General features: G+C 39.4%; 1 protein-coding gene across 2 annotated transcripts; it reads right to left on the bottom strand.

Moving 5' to 3' along the window:
- Positions 1-1,763: 1,763 nt before the first annotated feature.
- Positions 1,764-19,266, bottom strand: fbxw11a (F-box and WD repeat domain containing 11a). Of its 2 annotated transcripts, XM_086158682.1 has the most exons (14): positions 19,113-19,266; positions 16,485-16,589; positions 11,642-11,710; positions 10,460-10,679; positions 9,424-9,610; positions 8,725-8,815; positions 8,221-8,358; positions 7,344-7,462; positions 5,884-6,133; positions 5,087-5,205; positions 3,638-3,748; positions 3,458-3,536; positions 3,155-3,319; positions 1,764-3,027 (listed from the first exon to the last, which is right to left on the bottom strand). In XM_086158682.1, exons 1-13 carry the CDS (start codon positions 19,149-19,151, stop codon positions 3,158-3,160), a joined length of 1,689 nt encoding a protein of 562 aa, XP_086014808.1. In that variant the 5' UTR covers positions 19,152-19,266; the 3' UTR covers positions 1,764-3,027; positions 3,155-3,157. The 2 variants fall into 2 exon arrangements, with proteins under 2 accessions (XP_086014808.1, XP_086014809.1); XM_086158683.1 differs by lacking the exon at positions 16,485-16,589.
- Between the last annotated feature and the right edge of the window lie 1,501 nt (positions 19,267-20,767).

The following is a 20,767-nucleotide window of genomic DNA, read 5'->3' as shown; positions in this document are numbered from 1 at the left end:
CCTGCATTAGCATTTTCATAAACAAGAGTATAGTATGAAGAGTCCCTCTTTAGATGTACACGACATAGAACAAAACAACAACGCTTAATCTTAAGACCAGTCGGGTTGCTTTATTGACGACCAACTGCCAGATTCGTCTTCACGAAAATAGAAGTTCGCAATTATCCCCATGCTTTGTCATATCCTGAAACCTGAAATCAGATTTCAGGATAAAGTCGTAAAAGAGGGACATGCAGTAGGTTACTTTCCCTTCTCATCTATCCTGCACTTACTCCCCCCCCCCATCCCTCCCTTCCTTCCCTATCCTAGCAGGAGGTCACTGAAGAGATGTTACTGCCAAATGACCCAATCATGCTGGCAGACACAAACAGCTGACTCAGGGGGAAAAAGGGTTGTACCAAAGGATTCCTATTGCAAGGCAGCAGGAATCCATGTGTGTCTGTCAGTGTGTGTGTGTGTGTGTGTGGGTGAATGAGGAGGAGACAGTGGGATGGGAGGTAGGAGGGAATTTTGGTGTGGGGGTGGGATAAAGAAGAGCAAGTAAGGGGTGGTGTTGGGGTGAGTTGTTCATTTCTGGAACCTTGTTCCAGTTCCACTCGGGACTGATGGAAATATTCTGTGTAGCCAAACCCAGAGAGGAAGGTGTATGGTAATCATGTCGAGGAAGGAATGCCAAATATGTGCGTGAGAACGAAGCTGTGACCTGAGAGCTGCAGGAATTATGGGCCAAAATCCCACAGACCCAGCGGAAGCAAACACACCCATACACACACACACACACACACACATCATATACTAATGGTGCTCCACCAAGCACAAATCCATCCCATAACCTATTCCTAGAATTCTAAACATTCTACGGTGGTAGACTACACATAGAAATCAAGGAAACATTTCTGAGCAGCAGCACACCCCATCCACAACAAAATACTTACCGGTAATTTGTCAAAAGGCCTTTTGACTGGAGTTTAACACAATAAACATACATTAAACATGTGTTGCTTCCATGCAGTTGAAGACCGTGAGATCTGTTGGAACAGGTTGGTTAGATTCTAAACTTGGCTAACAAAACACTGAAAACCCCAAGTGTCAGATTTATTTGGGGGATAGCTTGGTGTACACTGCCATCTGGTGGCCATCATATTTCCAGGGGTCCCAATAGCAAAGCCAGTGTTTTGGATTTTAGCACATAAAACCTTGAGTGTCTGACTGCATGTAAAGCGCTTTCATAAATTTTATATTAATCATGAAATGCAGTGATGAATAGTTGTATATTTCTTTACACGGGGGTAGTCAGGCTGGTGCGCGTTTAGGGTTGAAACCCATAAAGCCTCAATTGTATTGACATTCGTTGAGAATAATGTGTTGCATGATCTAAGGTTTTGTTGTTTCTTCATCATCTACTTACAGATGACAATTTAATCCTGCTTATCTGAAGCTAGGATTTTTTTTTGACACACACAACTTCAAGTAGTCAGATGCTCACTTTCCCATCACAAATGTGACATTTCTTCTCATTTGAGATTTCTCATATTATAATATTTGAAGGGAACCAGCAACCGTTGAAGCCATTTCTTCCTTTTTCAGGGCTGAAACAAAGAGAATGTCACCCGTAGGATGGATTTGACGGTCAAGGGACAAAAGCAGGAATTTGTACGTCGGATGAAGCTCCCTGGCACAAACTCACTCACACTGACTTACAGACTTTCATGTACAATTGTCTCAACACTCCACTGTCAAGTACTTTATTCACAATAAGGTCATTTTCTTCTTTAAAAAATCATTTTAATATACAACACAATTTGACAAGACAACTCTGTTTACAACTAAATTTGAGCTCTTGAATTCCAGCTTCTCTCATGACCAAAGCAAGCACGTAGATGATGGGGGGAGAGAAAGATGGGAGTGAAAAGGACAGATGACCAAGGGATGAAGTTAGAAGAATGAGAAAAGACAGTAAAGAGAGAGGACTACGCTTAGTATGATTTTTGTACTAAGAACCAAAATACTCAAATTAAATTAGAAAATAACAGTAATAAAAAACAGTAAGAAATTAAGAGTTAAAGAGAAAAAAAAAAAAAAAAAAAAAAAAAAAAAACTAGCTGAGGTGTACCCGGATGCTGTATCCCAGGCAACCTCACATGCATGTCTGTCAGATGCCATTTCTCGGTTCGGCCATTTCACAAGTCCACGTATACGATCACACACTCATGCAAACTTGAGTGCGTGTGTGTGTGTGTGTGTGTGTGTGCGTGTGTGTGTGTGCCCCCATATTCCAAGCGAGTGTGCATCTCTGAGGGTTAGAGGGGATAAAGCGAGGGGGGGAGGGGGGTTAGAGAAACAGGGAGGAGAGGGAGAGAATGCCCAAGGACACAAGTTATCCTTGACATTCTTCTCCCTCATTCACTCCCTCCATCTCCCAGCCATTGCTCCTTTCCAGGAGCTGAGTAAAGAGTCTGTTTCCCACATCACAGCTCAGGTCATCCTCTGTCCAACTGTGCTGCCGTGTGTGTGTGTGTGTGTGTGTGTGTGTGTGTGTGCATGTGTTTTTCTATATATATCTATATATTTATATGCATATAAATATATATCTTTAAGCAAATCATGATCTGTGGAGAACTGTTTTGGCGGGGCTTGAAAACTAAGAAGCAGAAGCATCTTAAATTTGTATAAAGGGGACAAAAGGGGAGCTTGTGACTTTTATAAAGGTCTGTGTTCATTCTGTCAGTAGTGTACTTCATTAAACATAAATTAGTAGTAGAGGGTCAAATTCTCGGGAGAGCGGTACTGGTACTGATAGGCCATCCTCGTCCGCGTTGACCTGTGCGTGGAAAACACAGGGCTGGTGGGAGGAGGGCGCAAGTCTGTCAAAATGGAGTCTGTCAGAGGGGGGGTGGCATGAGCAGGGTGGGAGGTGGACAGAGAGATGACGAGGAGGAAGGAATAAAGATGGGCTCCGCGAAGGATGCGCCCATCAGCAAATCAGCCCTGGGCTCCGACAAGAGAGGGAGCAATGGATGGTGCCACCTGGAGGAGACGGACAAAGTTACACACCGGTCTTTTAACTGGGTGCCAGCAAACGTAACAGCATCCTCCGCACAATAAGAGTACTGTATTAAAAGATAGTACAATTGTATGTCCGATGTCGGAGTACCTGCTATCTACAAATGTAAGTGTAGGTGCGGGATGGGGACCGTCCCTCTGACTGGCCATTGGTTGAAACGTTCAGGAAATCCCAGATCAGAATGGTGTCATCATGAGAACTGCTGATGATCTGGAACTCATCGAATTGCAAGCGGAACACACGGCCAGAGTGCTCCTGAAAACACACACGATGAATTATGGAAATTGAAGTTTTTGACAAAAAAAAAAAAAAAAAAAAAAAAGTGTTTTTCCACTCGAAATTTTTATTCCGGCAAATATCTCACAATCCAATGAAGGCTAGAATTTTACTGACCACAAGTGTACGAAGACATAGTGTGCTGGCTGGGGCTCGTGGGTCCAGGGCTGCTTGCAGGTCCCATACTTTGATCTTCCTAAAGAGAAATATGATGCGGCGCAATATTTGAGACAAATGATATCTGGAATTATAACTCGAGGTGTTGGGAGGCGCGGGGGTGGGCGAGGAATGACTCACCCATCGTAGGCGCCGCTGACAATTCTCTTGTTGTCAAAGCGAATGCAGCGCACGAGCTCTTCATGACCCTCCAGTACTCGCAAACATGCCCCACACTCAATGTCCCATAACCTGCAGGCGAGGCGCATTCATCAGGACGTAATTCCTCCATACTGTATTCACACTCCTCGATAGACAATCATCGGCCCATTGATAAATAAAAAAAGGTGTTATTACACCATGGTAAAGTGATGATACGGAGCCCGTGGATGAAAGATACAAGCTGCTGGTATTTGAATGCGATAAAAGGTTTTGAATAGGGACAAGCAGATCGTCCTTGGAAATGAACATTCCTGGTTTGATTCCCAGTGTTCACCAAGACATTCAACTCGCTCAAGGGATTAATAAAGAATAAATTATTATGATTAAATGCATCGTAACTTCCGGACTATAATCCGCTACTTTTTTTCACATGCTTTCAACACTCCGTCTTAACAAGGATGTGGCCGATTTATGGATTTTTTTTGGGGGGGGTAACGAGCTTCATGCCGCCAAAACATTTAGCCTCGTCTGAACGGACGAGTGAAATAACCGTGAAAATTCTGAGGCCGCTCAATTCCGTCAACGAAGAAGACAATTTAATGGCTTTAGTGCACAGGAGGAAGACGAAGATGCCTGGAGTAGGACAAAGCGGGGATAGAAAATGGATGGATGGACTTTTCCTTGTGTTATTTATTATTAATCTTTCTCATCAGCCGCGTTACAGGCACTGTTCGGAAAAAAGCGTTTCCAGGACGTATTTGTGGATGTTACCGGTATGTATTTAATTAAAGAAAAAAAAGATTTGTGTAAATATCTCTTGTTACAACGTAGACACTTGCGGCTTTCTGACAAGTGCAGCCTATATATGCACACATATATTTATTTAGTTATTTTTAGCAGGTGTGGATTATATTCAGTACGGACAATAGGGTAGACCTGACCAGGCAGCTTCACATATTTTGTCTCTCCATCAGCGGTTAAAGATAGCATATTCAGAAAACTTTTCCCCCAGCTACATATTTCTACCCAAGTTTTCATTTTTCAAAAGTAAAACCAGATTGTCTTATGATAATCTTTCAAATCATGTGAATGGCATTCAAAATATATCCACACATTGAAAATATTTCACTTTTCACTGAAAAGATTAGGGTTAGATCATCACAGAAAGAAAAAGGAGAACTTTGCTCATCTTATCACCAAGATTCTGTGATGACGAGTTTTTTTTTGTTTTTTTTTCCCCCAAATGAACACTGTAGTTTTAAACAGAACCACTTAAAAATGGGTGCCCGCTTGGATACCACCGGTCAAGATCAAACTGCAAACCACCATAATAACATTAGATGGTTGCTTGCAAGCCATTACTAACTGATTTTAAGTTTACAAAACTTCGTAAAAGAGCTTGGTTGAGGTGAAGAAATACATACGCACCGGATTGTGTTATCAGATGATCCACTGACAACCAGACGATCTCGATACTGTAGACAGGCAATGCCCCGCTTATGACCATTTAGAGTACGCACAAACTCACAGGTGCTGGTGCTCCATACCTTTAGCAAAACAGCAACACAAACTTTGTGTCAAACAAACATGCTGAAATAAACACCGGCCCACTTAAACCAAAAACATAGTTGCGTATCTCTTGTAATAATAAGCACTTTAAAACAACTTCCATGTGGAACACCACAGTTCAACAACCATCGGAGCAAAATAACTTTTTCAATAAAAAATGTGAAGAATTCAGTACAATGCAGGGTGAGGGTAATTGTAAACATGAAGGTAAGCCAGGCTGCCTGAAATATATATTAAATATTACACACACACACACACGCACATGAGGTGGCAAAATCAATTGTCTTCGAACTGTTTTTTATCTGGTTCAATTCCAAAGCTCCTGCTAGTTTGTCAGAATGTTGTTGAGCAAGACACTGAACCCCTAACTAGTCCCTGGATGCTGGTAAGTGGCTACTCACTGCTAATGGTTGACCCATGACGGGTGAAATGCAGTGGTCAAATTTAGCTGATGTTGTAATGTACGCACAACTGCATGTGATGACGTCAAGCGTTGTCACACACACACACACACACACACAAAAAAAAATCATATTGAAAAACAATGTGTCTATCTATGTATCCATCTATCTTTATATATGTGTATGGAACCCCCTCCCTCACACACACTTTTTCCCCTCAATATGATTTTCTCAATCATTTCTTGATCCAGTTACCTTGATGGTACGGTCCCCTGAGGCGGACACGATGTATTTGTCGTCAAAGTCCACCACATTGACGGCCGCCCGATGTCCTACGAGGACGCGACGTAAGCTGATGTCAGTAGGAGAGGCCATATCCCAGACAGCAATAGAGCGATCCTTGGAACAGGTGACCATCAGACCACTGGCGAAGCGTAGGTGCAGCACTGCTTCGTTGTGGTGGATCAGTGTGTTGAGTACCTCACCTGTTGTCACCTCCCACACCCTTCCAAGAGGAATTGGAAGGAAAGGAGGAGGAGGAGTGGGGGATGAGAAAAACAGAAATCGTAAGAAAATGGATGCCAAAACACAAGAGGAAAAGGTGACAGAATGAAACGAGACAAAGAAAAGGAGAAATGGAAAAACAGGAATGTGGAATGTAAAATGGAACATGAGACACAGAGTGAAGGAATGACAAAGGGGTGAGAAAATTGAAAAACAAAGGGAGAGAAAAAGAAAAATAAGATGAGAGGTCAAAATGAAAGAAAAGAAAAATGAACTTGGAAAAGGGAAGAGACATGTAATGAGAGTAGAGAGAAAAACAATAGAGATATGGAAGAGAATCATGTTTATTAGTTTAACAATGGAGGGTAACTCCCAAGTTCACACACACACATTGTATGCACTGCAGATCTGTGTAGACATAGGGGTAGCTGTAAAGAACATATTATTGCATTGCACCCCTGGGAATGGAGTGTCAAATACAGAACACTCTGGAAAAGCTGACCAGCAAACCTACAAACAAAGTGCCTGTCAACTTATTGCTAACAAAGTGATGTCAGATTTTCCTTGGAAACAGCCCTGCAACTACAGTGTGAAGTAAGAAGAGAAGTAATGCTGAGCTTCTATATGTAATCGCCTAGCAAGTGTCAAAGCGCGCAAATATTCCTCATTTGCTGGAGTGTGTAACAAATGGAATACTTTATATTCCAGCTGTGTTAGGGCGCCATCTTCATCAACTTCCGAAGGGGATAAACAACAAACATTAGGGGTATCCTGGTGAGGTTAGTGATATTATGTAATACTACACGAAAAAAAAGGAGGTGGGGGGGGTAATAGCTCTCCAAGAATAGCACTATACTGTACTGCAAACTATCATCTGACAACTGAGACCTCTGGTGTCGGGGGGAAAAAAGTTTTGAAGAAATTTGATTTTTTTGGAGCTTCCAATGTTTGTCACGTAACATAGCCCTGTTGGTTATATGGTTAGTTATCTTTAAATTACGTGGCTACATTTTGAGGTCATTAATGTCTGTTGAATGTGCATGAATGTATATGAGGTGAGAACAACTTTATTAATCCCGAAGGAAAGGTTTAACCACTATCTTTGGAGCCAAAAAGAGACGTCTTCATTTATGAAACGTGTGCATATTTTTTTTGTTATGAAAGTTATGAAAGTAGGCTTTTACAAATAAAAAAAAACAAGTATTCTGTACCTGACTGTTGAGTCAGAAGACCCTGTGACAATGACCCTCTCATCATACTGGAGGCACAAGACTGAGCCTGTGTGACCGGTCAGTATCTTCAGACACTCCAGAGTCTGTTTGTCCCATATCTATAGTGAACAAATACAGTTGCAGGAGGTAAAATGGCAAATATATGAAAGAGAAGAGATAAAGACACAAGATGTATACATTGGTGGATTTGCACAAGTTTCAGAGTGGGTTGTGTACTGGGTTGACTTTAGCGCTGTATGCATCTACTCAAGACCCATTTAGCTGCTGCCTGGGTTCGCATCGGCCTAATCCACAACAAACAAATGACAATTTGTTTTTTCCTCTCTCTATTCCCCCCCCTGCTCTTCATCATCTTCTTGTTCTCCTCTACCAGGCAAGACCACTAAGTGGAACACAAAGCCCAATTAGATTTGAGGCCTTTCAGCCTGTAATTCATTTATGTCTCTGTGCCATAGACAATAAGACGGTAAGTCAAACTAAGCCAAACCAAAGACTATTCATAAATATAGCAATGTGGTTACTAGGAAACAGCCGCCCAGCATGCATGTGTGTGTGCACAACCCATCACTTTTTGTTTTTTATTTTTGTTGTGTAAAAGGGAGTGAACTAAGTGGCTACTTATTAAAAGATGTCAGATTAGGTCATGACTACTACAGACAGTACATTACTGCTTTGTTTAGGCTTAAATTGTGAACAGGATTTATTAAATACTGATTCTTTATGAATATCCCCAATAACAAAATGAACAACCTTTTATCCTCTTGTTCATCACAGTTTGCCAAAGCAATTCAAATGACAGGTCATTTCAAGTGATTACCTTGGCAAGACAGATGTGATGTTTTCATGTCACACATACCTTGATGGAATTGTCCCTAAGGCCACTGATGATCTTGTCATCGTCGTACTGGAGGCAGTAAACGCCTTTACTATTTTCTGAGCGACACTGAATCCTCTGCAAATTATGTCTGCCACATCTCCAGTTTGCCTCAATTGTCTTGAAAGAAGAGGGAGAGAGATGAGAATTAAGTACACAAAAGAGATCTATAAAAGGCTTACCGAAAAAAAAACAAAAAACAAACAAACAAACAAACAAAAAAGGTGTAAAAAATATATTATACTGTGTAAAACAAAGCTAGACCAATCACTTTTCAGGTAAAAATTAGACTTCTTTGAAAGCCAGTAAAACTGGCACCAATGATATATGTAAGGAATATATATACATTTTAAAACTGTATTGTCAAACTGAGATGACAATCAAGACCAGTTGATTAACATTTTATTAACACAGTAAACTGACCAAAATGACAGAAAATAGCAATGAAAAAAACATTTTATTGTGGATATCTGCTCCAACTCTTACCTCTATGTCTTGGATGATTTTGGGATAGAGGGAGTGATAGTAGGAGTTAGGTGGGACTTCAGATGTACGGTTCTTAAACAAATATTTCTCCCTGGGGCAAAGGATAGAAAATATGAAGAGTGGCAGTTCATATTTTTTAACTAATCTAGACACTTAAGAGCAATCAAATAGATCTAGTCTTGATTCCTCTTTTTATTAACAAGTCCATCATATTAGATCAAATGCCAAAGGCTAGACTCTTTACAAGCATTTCGAGCATAACTGAAATTTTTGACTGATAAAAAAAAATGGGTTGTAAAAAGGTGAATTGATTCTATGAGATTTTTAAGACCAATACTGATGACAGAGCTTCTAAATGCGATGACAGTATAAACACTGTGTATAACCAGGTGACTGTGTTAAGTTGATAGTCCAGTTTGTGCAGATTTTATTTTTGATGCGAGTCAGGGAGAATTTCTTTATACCTCTGCTACTTTCCACAAGGTGTGTACCGTGCCTTTCATTTGCATCACGGTCTATAAAAATGTTTTATAGATGCACAATATGATACTGAGACACTAATATATGCCAGTACAAGTTCAATGGTAAACCAATATAGATTACTAAATCTGATACGCCATTTTTCCTTCAAGCTCTGACAAGGACATACAAGGATAGGACAGCTGTCCTTGTACTGTAGATGAATTCATTCATTCTTACCACTGGTGTCTCTCAGACAGGCCTTTCCACAGTGGGTCAGTGCGGACCATCCGTTCAATGAGCTTCTTCCACAGCATGCCCTCAGAGATGACCCTTTGCCACTCCTTACACACTAGCTCTGCTGCACACAGTGAGCGCGCATCCAGGAAGGACAGGATGTTCTCAGCTATGTGATCCAGGCCCTGGGCTGGAGGAAGGGAAAGAAGGAAGAGTGACTTACAAGGTGAAAATCATCGGAACTCTGCTGATCTGCCTGCTGTCTATCAGTGTATGACTATGCAATTTGTGTTTTTATTCTTCAACAACCAATCAAAGAATTTCTTTGTGTCTTGATTAGAGGTAGGTGATATCAAATTTTCACGGCCGATAAAAAGTTGATAATCAAATCTATGTATCCATTCAGCTGGCAGGGAGGGTGTACGGTGTATGTGTGTGTTTGAAATAAAAATAACTTGTACTTAACCTAGATTGGTCCAAGCATTCGTATTCCACCAGTTATGTTAATGTGATATTTTTCCAAGATTTAAGATAAGATTTTTAAGATGAGAAATGTAGCAGTTAAGCTGAAAAATCTCACAGACAAAAACAAGCTAAATGTAGATTTTTGCTTTGGATTATTTAAGTTAGGTCAAATATTTCTGATTTATAAAACGGCATAACTTCATACTTCGGGCCCTCAACAAACATTTAGACCATGAAATCAAATTCACACAAGGTATTATTAACTGAATAACTGAATTTCATGAATTCAAAATGATAACTAGCCAACTACAATTGGCTGAGTCAATTTCTGATTGCTAGTAGTGACTGGTCAAAACCAAAACAATTAGTTGTCCCTCCCTGTAGACATTATTGTCTTATAAATGAAGTAATGGTTTACAACTGTGGTTTAAATCCAATGATTTGCTGCAGAAGAAAAATATATTCTATGTATAGATGTTTAAAAAAAAAAAAAAAAAAAGCAGCATTCAGTCAGTATAATGATGCTTTTCTTCCCAAAGCTATCACTTAAGGACACGGATATCTAAATTGGTACCTGGCAGCGCAGTAATGAAGTCCCTCTGCAGCATAGGTTTGAGGTAGGAGTTAATGTGGCCGTGCTGGTAGTGGCACATTCGGGAGATCAAACGTTCAACGAACTCCACCTGGTCGGCCTCTGACCACTGGTCAAATAGTGCGATGCAGTGTTCCTTCTCTTTCTCGTAGTTTCCCTCTGATGGACGCTTGCGGGACCCCACAACTGGACCATTACTAAGCTGCAAAGATATTTGAAATATATTGTCATATAAGAAATAGGACTTGTATATACACATGATGAAAAGAAGGCTATGGTTTTTATTATCTAGTATTGCGGGTTTTTCGCTGCTAATCGTAATATTTGCACGTTTTTACTGTCTATACGGTTTACATAGTGTCACATCATTTACCTACCTTTATATACATATACTGCTCAAAAAAATAAATGGAACACTTAAACGACACAATGTAACTCCAAGTCAATCACACTTCTGTGAAATCAAACTGTCCACTTAGGAAGCAACACTGATTCATTTTGACTTGTTTTAAGGACATTGCATCAAAGTTGGATCAGTCTGTAGTGTGATTTTCCATTTTAATTTTAAATGTGACTCCAAATCCAGACCTCCATGGATTAATGCATTTGATTTCCATTGATCATTCTTGTGTGATTTTGTTATTAGCACATTCAACTATGTTAAGAACAAAGTATTTTTTCAGAATTCATTCAGATCTAGGATGTGTGATCTCGGATAGTGTTCCCTTTATTTATTTGAGCAGTGCATATTGTTAGCACTGTTAATTGCTTATCCTTATTACCTCTATTTTTGACAACTTCTCTTGCACTGTCCACTTTTGCTGAATGTGGTTGATTTTTGCAGGAAAAAAAATACGATTCTCACTGCCAAGTGTTAAAAACTACTTGATGCAGGAGGTGTGTATGTGTTGTAAACACAGCAAAGACGTTACAATGCCTGTTTATGTATGTTTATGTAAGCCACTGTGACACCTCTCACAAATCATGGATTTGTGGGCCTATGAATCAAATAGAGAACACAAAACCTGCAGTATATTGGTTAATTCTGTTCAAATATGAAGAAGAACAGTAGTTCAAAATGTTTAGGTACAAGCAGACAAAGATGTCTGTATGCTGTTATGCAGACCTAATGTTACAACAAAATAGACACAACCACATAAAGACCTTGAGAACTGTGTTCTTCTTTGGCGACAGATCGTCTACAAGGTTCTGTGACTCCATTCCCGATGTGTTCTGTGGAAACAGGACAGAAAAGACAGAAAAGTGTGAATCGGCTGGTAGTTTTCAGCAACTCCAGGCTAAGCTGAAGGCACCACAAGAGCCAGGGCAGCAGTGTGATTATCGCTGGACACGAGTGCCACGACACAGCCAAGGAAGGGTAACCATCATGACCTCTGAGGCGTGCGCTCACAAACACACGTGCATACAGAAATATGGAGCGAGAAAGAGCACTGAGCACGACAAGAAAAGGGATTCATCTGCTTGTTTGTCTGATATGTGGGCTAAGAAGTCTGGACAGGAAATTAACTAGCATCTCAGGTATGTCACAGGCACCAGCGAAGGCAAGACTGTACTTAAATTAAAATCAGACTGTGGCTTTCCTGCATATAAAAGAAGTTTCCAAAGTGGCCGTAAATCTATATCCTCATTTCTCATGACTTCTAGTTTTCAAATGCACTGCAAACCTGTTAATAAGTTTAAATTGTGCTCACGGTAATTTGTTCCTCAACAGAAATCGGTGTTTTTGCTAAGCAGCTGAATCCTCTGATCACATTAAAAGTGATAATCCAGTAAGGTTTTATATTATTGCAAAATTAGCAGTGTGTGGCCTCAGTGGAGCCTGTTTGAGCACAAACAACTGACCTGACAGAAAGTAACCTTGGTATATCATAATAATTTGTTAGTTTTACATGCTAAATGGCAGGTATTATTGAAGGAAGTATTAGTGAGCTTTGGATTAACATATAGTTCCAGCGAAAAAAGGGAGAAAAAAAAAAAACATCTCCATAAAAATGCTGCCCCTAAAGAACATACATACATACACACAAACATATATATATTTTCTTCTTCTTCTACATACAAGAAAAAGTGCTGACCCCCCCAATCAGCCCAATAATGAACATCCAAAGTTCTGAGAAATGTGTTAGTACTGATTGATAATCAATCTTAAAGGAGCTACTTAAAAAAGTGTGTATGTTACTGTTTTTTCTTTTAACATTAAATTTGCCTTGTTTTGGGGCATGATAGCCCAGGTACAGTGAACAGAAGTATTAGTCTAACATCTTTTGAGGGAAAAAAAAAACTTAAATAAAACATACAGTATTTTTCCCAATTTGTCATTTTCAAATGTAACTTAAATATTTTTTTAACAGAAACTCACATGCATTCATCACAGTTCCTTTACTTAACCTATAACTTAAATCTTTTGACTCATCAAGATTCTTTCAGTCTCTCTTTCATATGACCAGCAGTTAGTTACACATTACGACTTACCACAGCAGGAGTTAAATGGGATATAAAAAAATGTGCACCCTTAAAATCTTGAAGCTTCTGCATAACAGCTCCATCTAATAGCTGATTTCCACCACAAGACAAGGAAGTTCAATACATGTAGCATAATAGTATAACATTCACAAGATATAACACTGTTTCCCTAACTAAGCTGTGGTGTTGAGTGTATATTTTGTTTTTTTAATGCATCAAAAACATTATAACTTTCACGAGTCCCATGACTGAACTACAGCCGTTATTTAGCGATCACTGTTGCATGAGGGAATGTAATCTATCGCTTTCTGATATTTACATGCCTATCCGTGCTATGATGGAATGCATACAAATATTTGCAATTATGGACACTGAAAATAAATTATTTTGATCTGGTGCATCTACTTTTCTGAATTAATGACCAAGATACGTTCCAAATACAAATACGATTACTTTTTGTGATCCAAACAGATCAATAAACATACATAAGTTAAATACAAAATAATAGAATGACCAATACACAAAAATGCCAGTCAAAAGCGTTTTCCCAAATGTAAAATTGAATATATATTTTATTTTCAGGATATCTTAAGACTTACTAACCGAGCCAAGTTGACAACTATAAATACAGATATGAAGGCATTTGGGAGATCAAATCACTGTGACCACATTTGAAGTTGGTGCAGTTGTCCAGCTAGATCATTTAACAGTTTCCTAAAATTGAATAAAAAGGTCAGTGGAAATTGTACGTGGTCAACACAAAGGATAATAATGACAGACTGTGTCTCAATTTAGATTTGATGATTATATCCGTGTGTCATTGGTGGTGAACATAAGCTATTATGGCTATGTGTTCCAGCAGGAAGAGAAAAAAAAAAAGAGAGAAATAACAGAAATATGTAGTAGGGCTTTACACATGGAAAAAAAATGGTTATTCTCATAAAATATGTCATAAATGAAAACTAATCATGACTGGGCAACAAAGCATGTGTAGACAAACTATTTAATGCCAACTGAAACTCATATTCAAAGCTGTCCAATTATACTCATTCCACTGAGGATGCAAGTTAATACTAGGTATTAACAGGGCTTCAGAAAAAGCCTTTGGTGTCCAATTAATGGGTGGGTCATTTTGTTTTTGCAAAGACCTCCATGCTGCACTGCCAGTGGCCCATAAAGCACAGACAGAGTGTGTGTAGTTTGGCAGGTGGCAGAAAAAGTATTTAGATGCTGTTTGTTGCTAAGGAATAAAGTGGTTTTAAGAGGACTCAAGTCGGTATAAATCCACAACATAAAAAAAGCAAACGGAAATTGAGACAAATTGATTAAAATATAATAAATATACAAACAAATGAATGAATTAAAAAAAACTTGTCGAATCTGTCAGATGGACTGATGCTGTTCACTGCCAGACAGGTGACAGAAGTCTGAATGCTTATCTTCTCAATTTCACACCACTCCAAAATATGAATTTCAGTAAAGCCATTTAACAAAGGAGACAAAATGGTTTACAAAAGTATACTGAGCTAAAGCTTCTTTGACCATTTTTTCCACCACTCAAATCTTGTTTTGTGTGCCACTATTGCAGTGGGGTCCTGAACAAACCCATGGGACTGATGGCAAGTAGAGCCTCTGGGCTGTTCAGTTTCCTCTAAATAGCTGTAAAATTCTAATCAACGATACTTTGTCAAGAAGAAAAAAAAATGCTCTCCTACATTTTTGATTTTAAAAGCATTTAGAGAACCCCCCCCCACACAAACGCACCTATAATAAATACAAGGGTTTACATAAATGAAGATGAAATAAAGGATAAAACAGAAAAAAAAACAGAAGCTGCCTGAGATTTACAGGTTAAATGAAAGTTTAAACCCTAGTCTGTTATTATTTTCTTCACTTCAAACCATGAGCCTGGTACGTAGGGTCAACCAAATTCTGAGCATACGGTGTTGTTAAACACCAAATCAGAAGCGGGGGAGAAAAATATACACCAAAAAACATCAGTGAGAAAAACAACCTCCTCTTAACTGTGACCTTAGATGGTATTTTGTTCTTTACTACTGGGCAAAAAACATTTTGTATAATTTGCTGTTTTGACAGCTTTGATAAGGAATACTAAGAATTCAAGGCACTCACTTGGCATGTCAAACAGAAACTGGGCCAGCATGTGTCATCCATTGAAGAGTTTAAACTGATGCATTTATTCCTTTGAATTTCTGTTGTTGTACAAGCCTTTTTATGAAGTAAACCTACAGCTCTGCTATGACAATGGGCCTTTTTGATATGTAACAAAGTATTATTATGCTTACAATGTAATTATTTTCCTCCTAAACCTTTTAATGGTTTATGTGCCCTGTCAGTCACAACAAAAAACTACACATAATAAGGCAGAACACAGCAAAAAAAAAAATGAACCTTTTTATTTCACTGCAGACAAATCAAACTGTTGATGGTCTGAGAATGATGACGCAACAAACTGATCTGTAGCCTGAACACACCTGTCACTTGAGTGTGGGTTCGTATTTCAGCATATGCCCAAAGTGTGTGGTTGCGTTCAGGTCAAGCCTTGAAATGGGTGTGATGGCAAAAATCAGAATAAGTAATTTATCAATATTAGCCATGTATACATAGATTCATTTCCACCTAAAAACAAGTACTGTTTCATATTGTTGTCATCACAGACTTATTCCTTGGTTTGTTTGTCTTTTTTTTTGTTGTTGCTCAGATCATGTGTCATACTAACGGTTTTTTTTGTTTTTTTTTTTCACGTGGACATTAAGCAAAAAACTGACACTGAACATTTTAGTTATTGCCACTGACAATCACACAAACAAAAGGTCCGGCACCAAGACCAAGCAGACAGGATAAGCAGCCAGGATGGGCTTGCTGATGGAGATGATCATGCAGAGCAGAGAGGGATAGTTATTAAAGAACAGACAAACCAGGTTGGCCAGGCAGGCAGGCAAGCAAGCATGTAGTCTCTCAGAGCTTGAATAAGTACCCTCCCCTATTTGATCCTCGCACTTCAAAAGCAGAAGATGAAAAATGCTTTTGAACAATAAATATAGGGGCACTGTGTAGAAAAAAAAAAAAAGTGTATCCTACTGCAACCAAATTGCGATATGGATAAGATCCCCTCAAAAGCATCTAACTCGAAAGCCCATTTCCCCCTTTAAAATACACAATCACTGTTTAATCTATGGCTTTGTCCAAATTCTGCTTTCTATTTGGATTTCGAGTACGGTGATTAGAAACAATTATCCACCACTTTTGAAAACAATGAGTTCAGTTTCAAGCGGAGAGAGTCAAGCAACGCATTGAAGGGGAACCTGGTCTGCCCCCCGATAGGGAGGACAGGACAACAAAAGATGAGGAGGTAAGAGGGTGGGTTTGGGTGAGTGGATGGCGTCGGTATAGAGGTGGTCAGAAAGTCATGTGAAGTGGGCAAAGAAAAGTGAAAGGTGAGGAGATGACAAGGGAGGAAGGAGGGAGAGGAACAGCAGAATTAAGAGGAGATAGGCAGAACCTGGTTGTGAGCCCGGGTGGAGGGGATGCTCTGCAGGCACCTGAGTGCACACAAACTCTCAGCCACCGAGGAGCAGCCCAGCCAGAGAGAGCGAGGCACAGAGCACTGTGTGAAAGAGAGAGAGGAAGGGAGGCAGGGAGGAGGAGAACGAATTGGACAGGGTGAGGGAGGAAGAGAAAGGGAAGAGCGAGAGACCAGAGATGTAAAGTAAAGGAAATGAGGAGGAGGGTTAATGAGGGAAATCGGGAGGATAAAACCAAGGATGTGAGTGAATGCGTGAGTTGAAAAAGTGGTTGCGGAGTTCATATGAGGAGTGGGGTGATAGTGATGTGTGGTAAAGTGTATAATACAAAATAATGGATGAATAAATTGGTTGTGAATCAAGAGGTGTTGGATGTGTGACCATCAAAGGTGAGGAGAGAAGAAAAGGGGAGGAGTTGGGGGAATAGTGAGGGGGAAAAACCAGTATTAGAGCTACACACACATTGCACAGTGAGCGCAGGAACACACACTCCTTCACACAAGGTACAGACAGATAAACATACACACAGAAGCATTATTAGACATGAACTTGGTGGGGATATGTAGAGGAAGGGGGCAATGGGATTAGCTGTCAATTACTGTCTCGCTTGACAGAAACCCCACACTGTTCTACCATCCCCACTCTTATGTGGATTGTGAGTAACACTGGGACGAAAAAATACAAAAAACAAAAAAACAACCCAGACAAAAATCAATCTGTTCTGTGATGGTGTTAAGTTTTCTCTCACAGGACACTGTTCAAGTGACAAGTCCTCCCTCGGTTAAGTATGTGCTACTTATCTTCAGAGAAAGGAAATAGATAATGTGAAACGTAGGTCCAGTAGCGACATACTCCGTGTGCATTTGTTAGAAAAACCCATCCATAGTTATAGGCCCTGTACAAAGCTGATGGGATTGTTCGAAGCAAAATTTGCTTAAAGCATACTTTATAATAACTCATCAGTGTTTCACAAACAAATAAAGTCAAACATGCCTAAATTGGTACACATTACCCCAAGAAAATCCACTTAATAAAAATGTTTCATCGGGATAGTCTAGTACAAAAGGCATATGAAACTAATGACCTATGTTTTTGGATATTTTTATTAAGTATGTTGGAAGCATGATATCACAAAATGATTTGCCTTTCGACAGGGGACCTCCTGGACACTTCACAGAAACCTGAGGAGGTCTCCAGATCTACCGCTGAGAATATCATCCTGAGCAAAATTATTATTATTATTGTTGTTATTGTTATTATTATTTTTTTGCTACGACCTACTTAAAACTAATATAAACAAGACAACTCGTATTCTTTTGGAAAGATCCCCAAAAATCAGGCAGTAATACAGATAAGTAATGCCTTCAGAAGTTTCTATTTTAACAATGTTGAGTACAATTTTCGCCCATCATATATTGCTTCCCCTCATGGTTAAAAAAACAATTTTGAATTTGACTTTTTGTTATTTTAGCTGAGACAACCATCATTTGAAGATGCTTTGGCTATCCCTGTCACAGTTTGCTAAGAAAATACGGAAACACATGTCGACAGGAAAGTAGAATGCGACACAAGACCAGGCTGACCAAGTCCTGTGAATAAAACTACAATTAACTACATAAATGCGACGGCCCAAGTATATTAACAAACATGACGTTTAAAACACGACGTGCCATTCCTTAAGTAACTGACTTCAAATATCTTTGTCCACTTTGTGATTATAAGTTACAAGCTCTGCTTTAGCTCTGTTTAGCGTAGCTAACTAGCTTAACAGGACAGCTAACCATGTAACATGAACACTTAGGTTTTTGGACCAAAATTCGTGTCAACAACCACTAGCAGGACAGTCATTTTGAAGCTCCTTTTAAAACGTACAAGATATTTGTTTAGGGATAAGGGTGATATTAATATTATCACATACACCTAGCTCCTTTAGCACGCTAGCTATATTGCTGGTTGCTACATCGCTAATGGTGGTGAAGCTATTTGAATGAAAATGCAATACACTTCCTTCTACGCACTTTAGAAAAATATAGAAACAATGGCTTATTGTTTCAATTTAAATCGCATTTCGTGAGGTTACAGAGACTCTTTGGTCATCCCAAACAATCGTTATAGTAAGGAGTTTCGTCACACAAGCTTGATAAGACATCGGTAAATTTAAATGCTTCATCGTTTTCTAGCCAGCGTTAGCTGAAAGGCTAAGTAACGTTACCAGACAGGGCCCTGTTAAAGTGGCGCAGCGTCACCGCAGTGAATGCTACCCCGAGAATCCTCGGCTGTCTTCGGCCGAAAACTGTACATTATTCGTTCTTCACATCGTTTACTATTGTTTCTGACCACTCATGTTTACGGTGAACATTTGTGAGATGTTTACACTTGGGTCTTTTTTCATGGATCCAGCCATGATCCGGAGTATTTTTGGTCAAATATATCGATAATTTCAGGCCCTCCCTCTGATTTCAGGTCCCCCCCTCCTTTCTCCTCCACCTCTACCGATAAACCGCTTCAGCCCATTACTGTCCTCAAACAGCCTCGATGCCTCCACATTGTACACATTACACAAAGCACTTTAAGCGTCCAAAACGCCGTACGGAAAGGAATCTTACCATCAGCTCCAACGTTTTGTCCTCCATCTCCGGCTCCATGTTGACGATCCCCCCCGAAACTCGCTCTGAAAATGGAAACCCAGCCCTGCGTCGGCGGCCCGCAAATGCAGAGACGTCATTCACTTCGCCCAGCCAAACAGCTTTGGTAGGGCAGTGTCAGACTGTGGATGGGAGTTGGAAACGCCCAAGCATTGAAACAACTCGCTCATAGGCCGTATTTCTATAAACGAGGCGTGGTTTCACACCCTTGCCTTTTTATGATTGGCTTATTGGGCTACCAAGGCTTCCCCGGTGACTCCCCCAAACAAAAGGGCAAATGGATAAAGATGCTGTTGCTATCCTGAAGAGGAATACACGAAGGCAAAATCAATCATCCGCATAGCTTTGCTGTGAGATGCAGAATTTGGGGGAAACTTAATTTGGTTAAATAATGCAAGCTTTTTTTTTTATGAAAAACAAACAACTGAAAGTTGTTTTGATTTATGGTTTGCTGTCCTATGTTTGCATTATGTTTAAACCTGGACACAGGCTAGTGCAAAAAAGTTGATTCAGGTTTTATTTTGCAGAGTTATTCTAGCAAGTCCAACTAGCTGCAGCTTACCAGCTATGGTCCTCTTTAATTGGAATCAGTACCAAAACAAAATGACTTGAATTGCCCGGCTGTAATTACTGTATGGCCTACTTTTAAAATTCTTAAAACATTTTCCTCATCATTATCAATTTAGTAAAACACAGAATCCTGTAGCTATTAGGATATTGCTACTTGTCTTCCAAACTGTAGGGACAAAATCATCTTTTTTTTTTTTTTTGGTGGTGGTTCAGTAAAAAAAACAAACATTTGAAAAACTTATCAGCAATGTCTCTTCTCATAATTCATGGCTTGGTTACTCAAGATAATCCAGTTTGTTTAGAGCACTTTCATGTAAAAGGGTGTAATGCATTGGAGATCAAATTTCTTTGTAAAACTGTTCAATTTCTGAGCACTATGTTGAGTAACCGGGCTGTGACATGAGCTGAAGTTGCTTGAAAATATGTTTGTTGTTTTTTTTTTCCATCTTTAAGCTCAAGAGAAATGTTGTACAACATTGGGGAAAGGCAGAAATTCAGAAACTAACAACCAAGAGGGAGGACAGCCAACAAGAACTGCTATGGTGAACAAGTGCTTCGCCATTCAATATTTTCCACAGGGAAGCTCCTGTTCAGGTGCATTGCATCAGTTTGGATGCATTTATTATAATTTAGATAATGATTTTGTAAACATTTAAACAGCTTCTTGAATAGTTCATTCTACACAGTATATCTGCAAACATTAAAAACACATCATTAAAAATGTAAGCAGATAAGTGCAACCCAATTTTTCAGATTACACTTCTGTATGGACTGTTTTAAATGATATAGTACTGAATTTTCACCACATATTAAGAGATGGTTTATTAAAATTAGGATACTTGGACATTTGAATTCCTGCAGTCTTAAAACAAACAGACTGTATCGCCAAAGATACTTGGCTTTTTTGCGTTTATTTATTCAACATTGTTCAGATGACTAATTCCAACTTGAAAAGGTGAATCCCATTGACCAGTTAAAATTAGAACTACAAGTGAGAGTTGCACACAATTCAATTAAATGACAGCTATGCCACTCTCATTGCTGGC

This window comes from Fistularia commersonii, chromosome 13, assembly GCF_037954325.1.
Source record: "Fistularia commersonii isolate RoL2024-O1a breed Wild chromosome 13, RoL_Fcom_v1.0, whole genome shotgun sequence".
NCBI lineage: Eukaryota > Metazoa > Chordata > Actinopteri > Syngnathiformes > Fistulariidae > Fistularia > Fistularia commersonii.
Note: the sequence above shows the minus strand (reverse complement) of the source record. Positions and strands in the feature narration are given on the sequence as shown.

Excerpts from the sequence above, each read along its gene's own strand:
- fbxw11a (XM_086158682.1), bottom strand. The coding sequence starts at position 19,151 with ATGGAGCCGGAGATGGAGGACAAAACGTTGGAGCTGATG. Across the intron at positions 16,590-19,112 it reads ACAAAACGTTGGAGCTGATG|TGCTCTGTGCCTCGCTCTCT; the intron begins GTAAGATTCCTT and ends TCTTTCACACAG. Across the intron at positions 3,749-5,086 it reads TCATCTGATAACACAATCCG|GTTATGGGACATTGAGTGTG; the intron begins GTGCGTATGTAT and ends CCTCGCCTGCAG.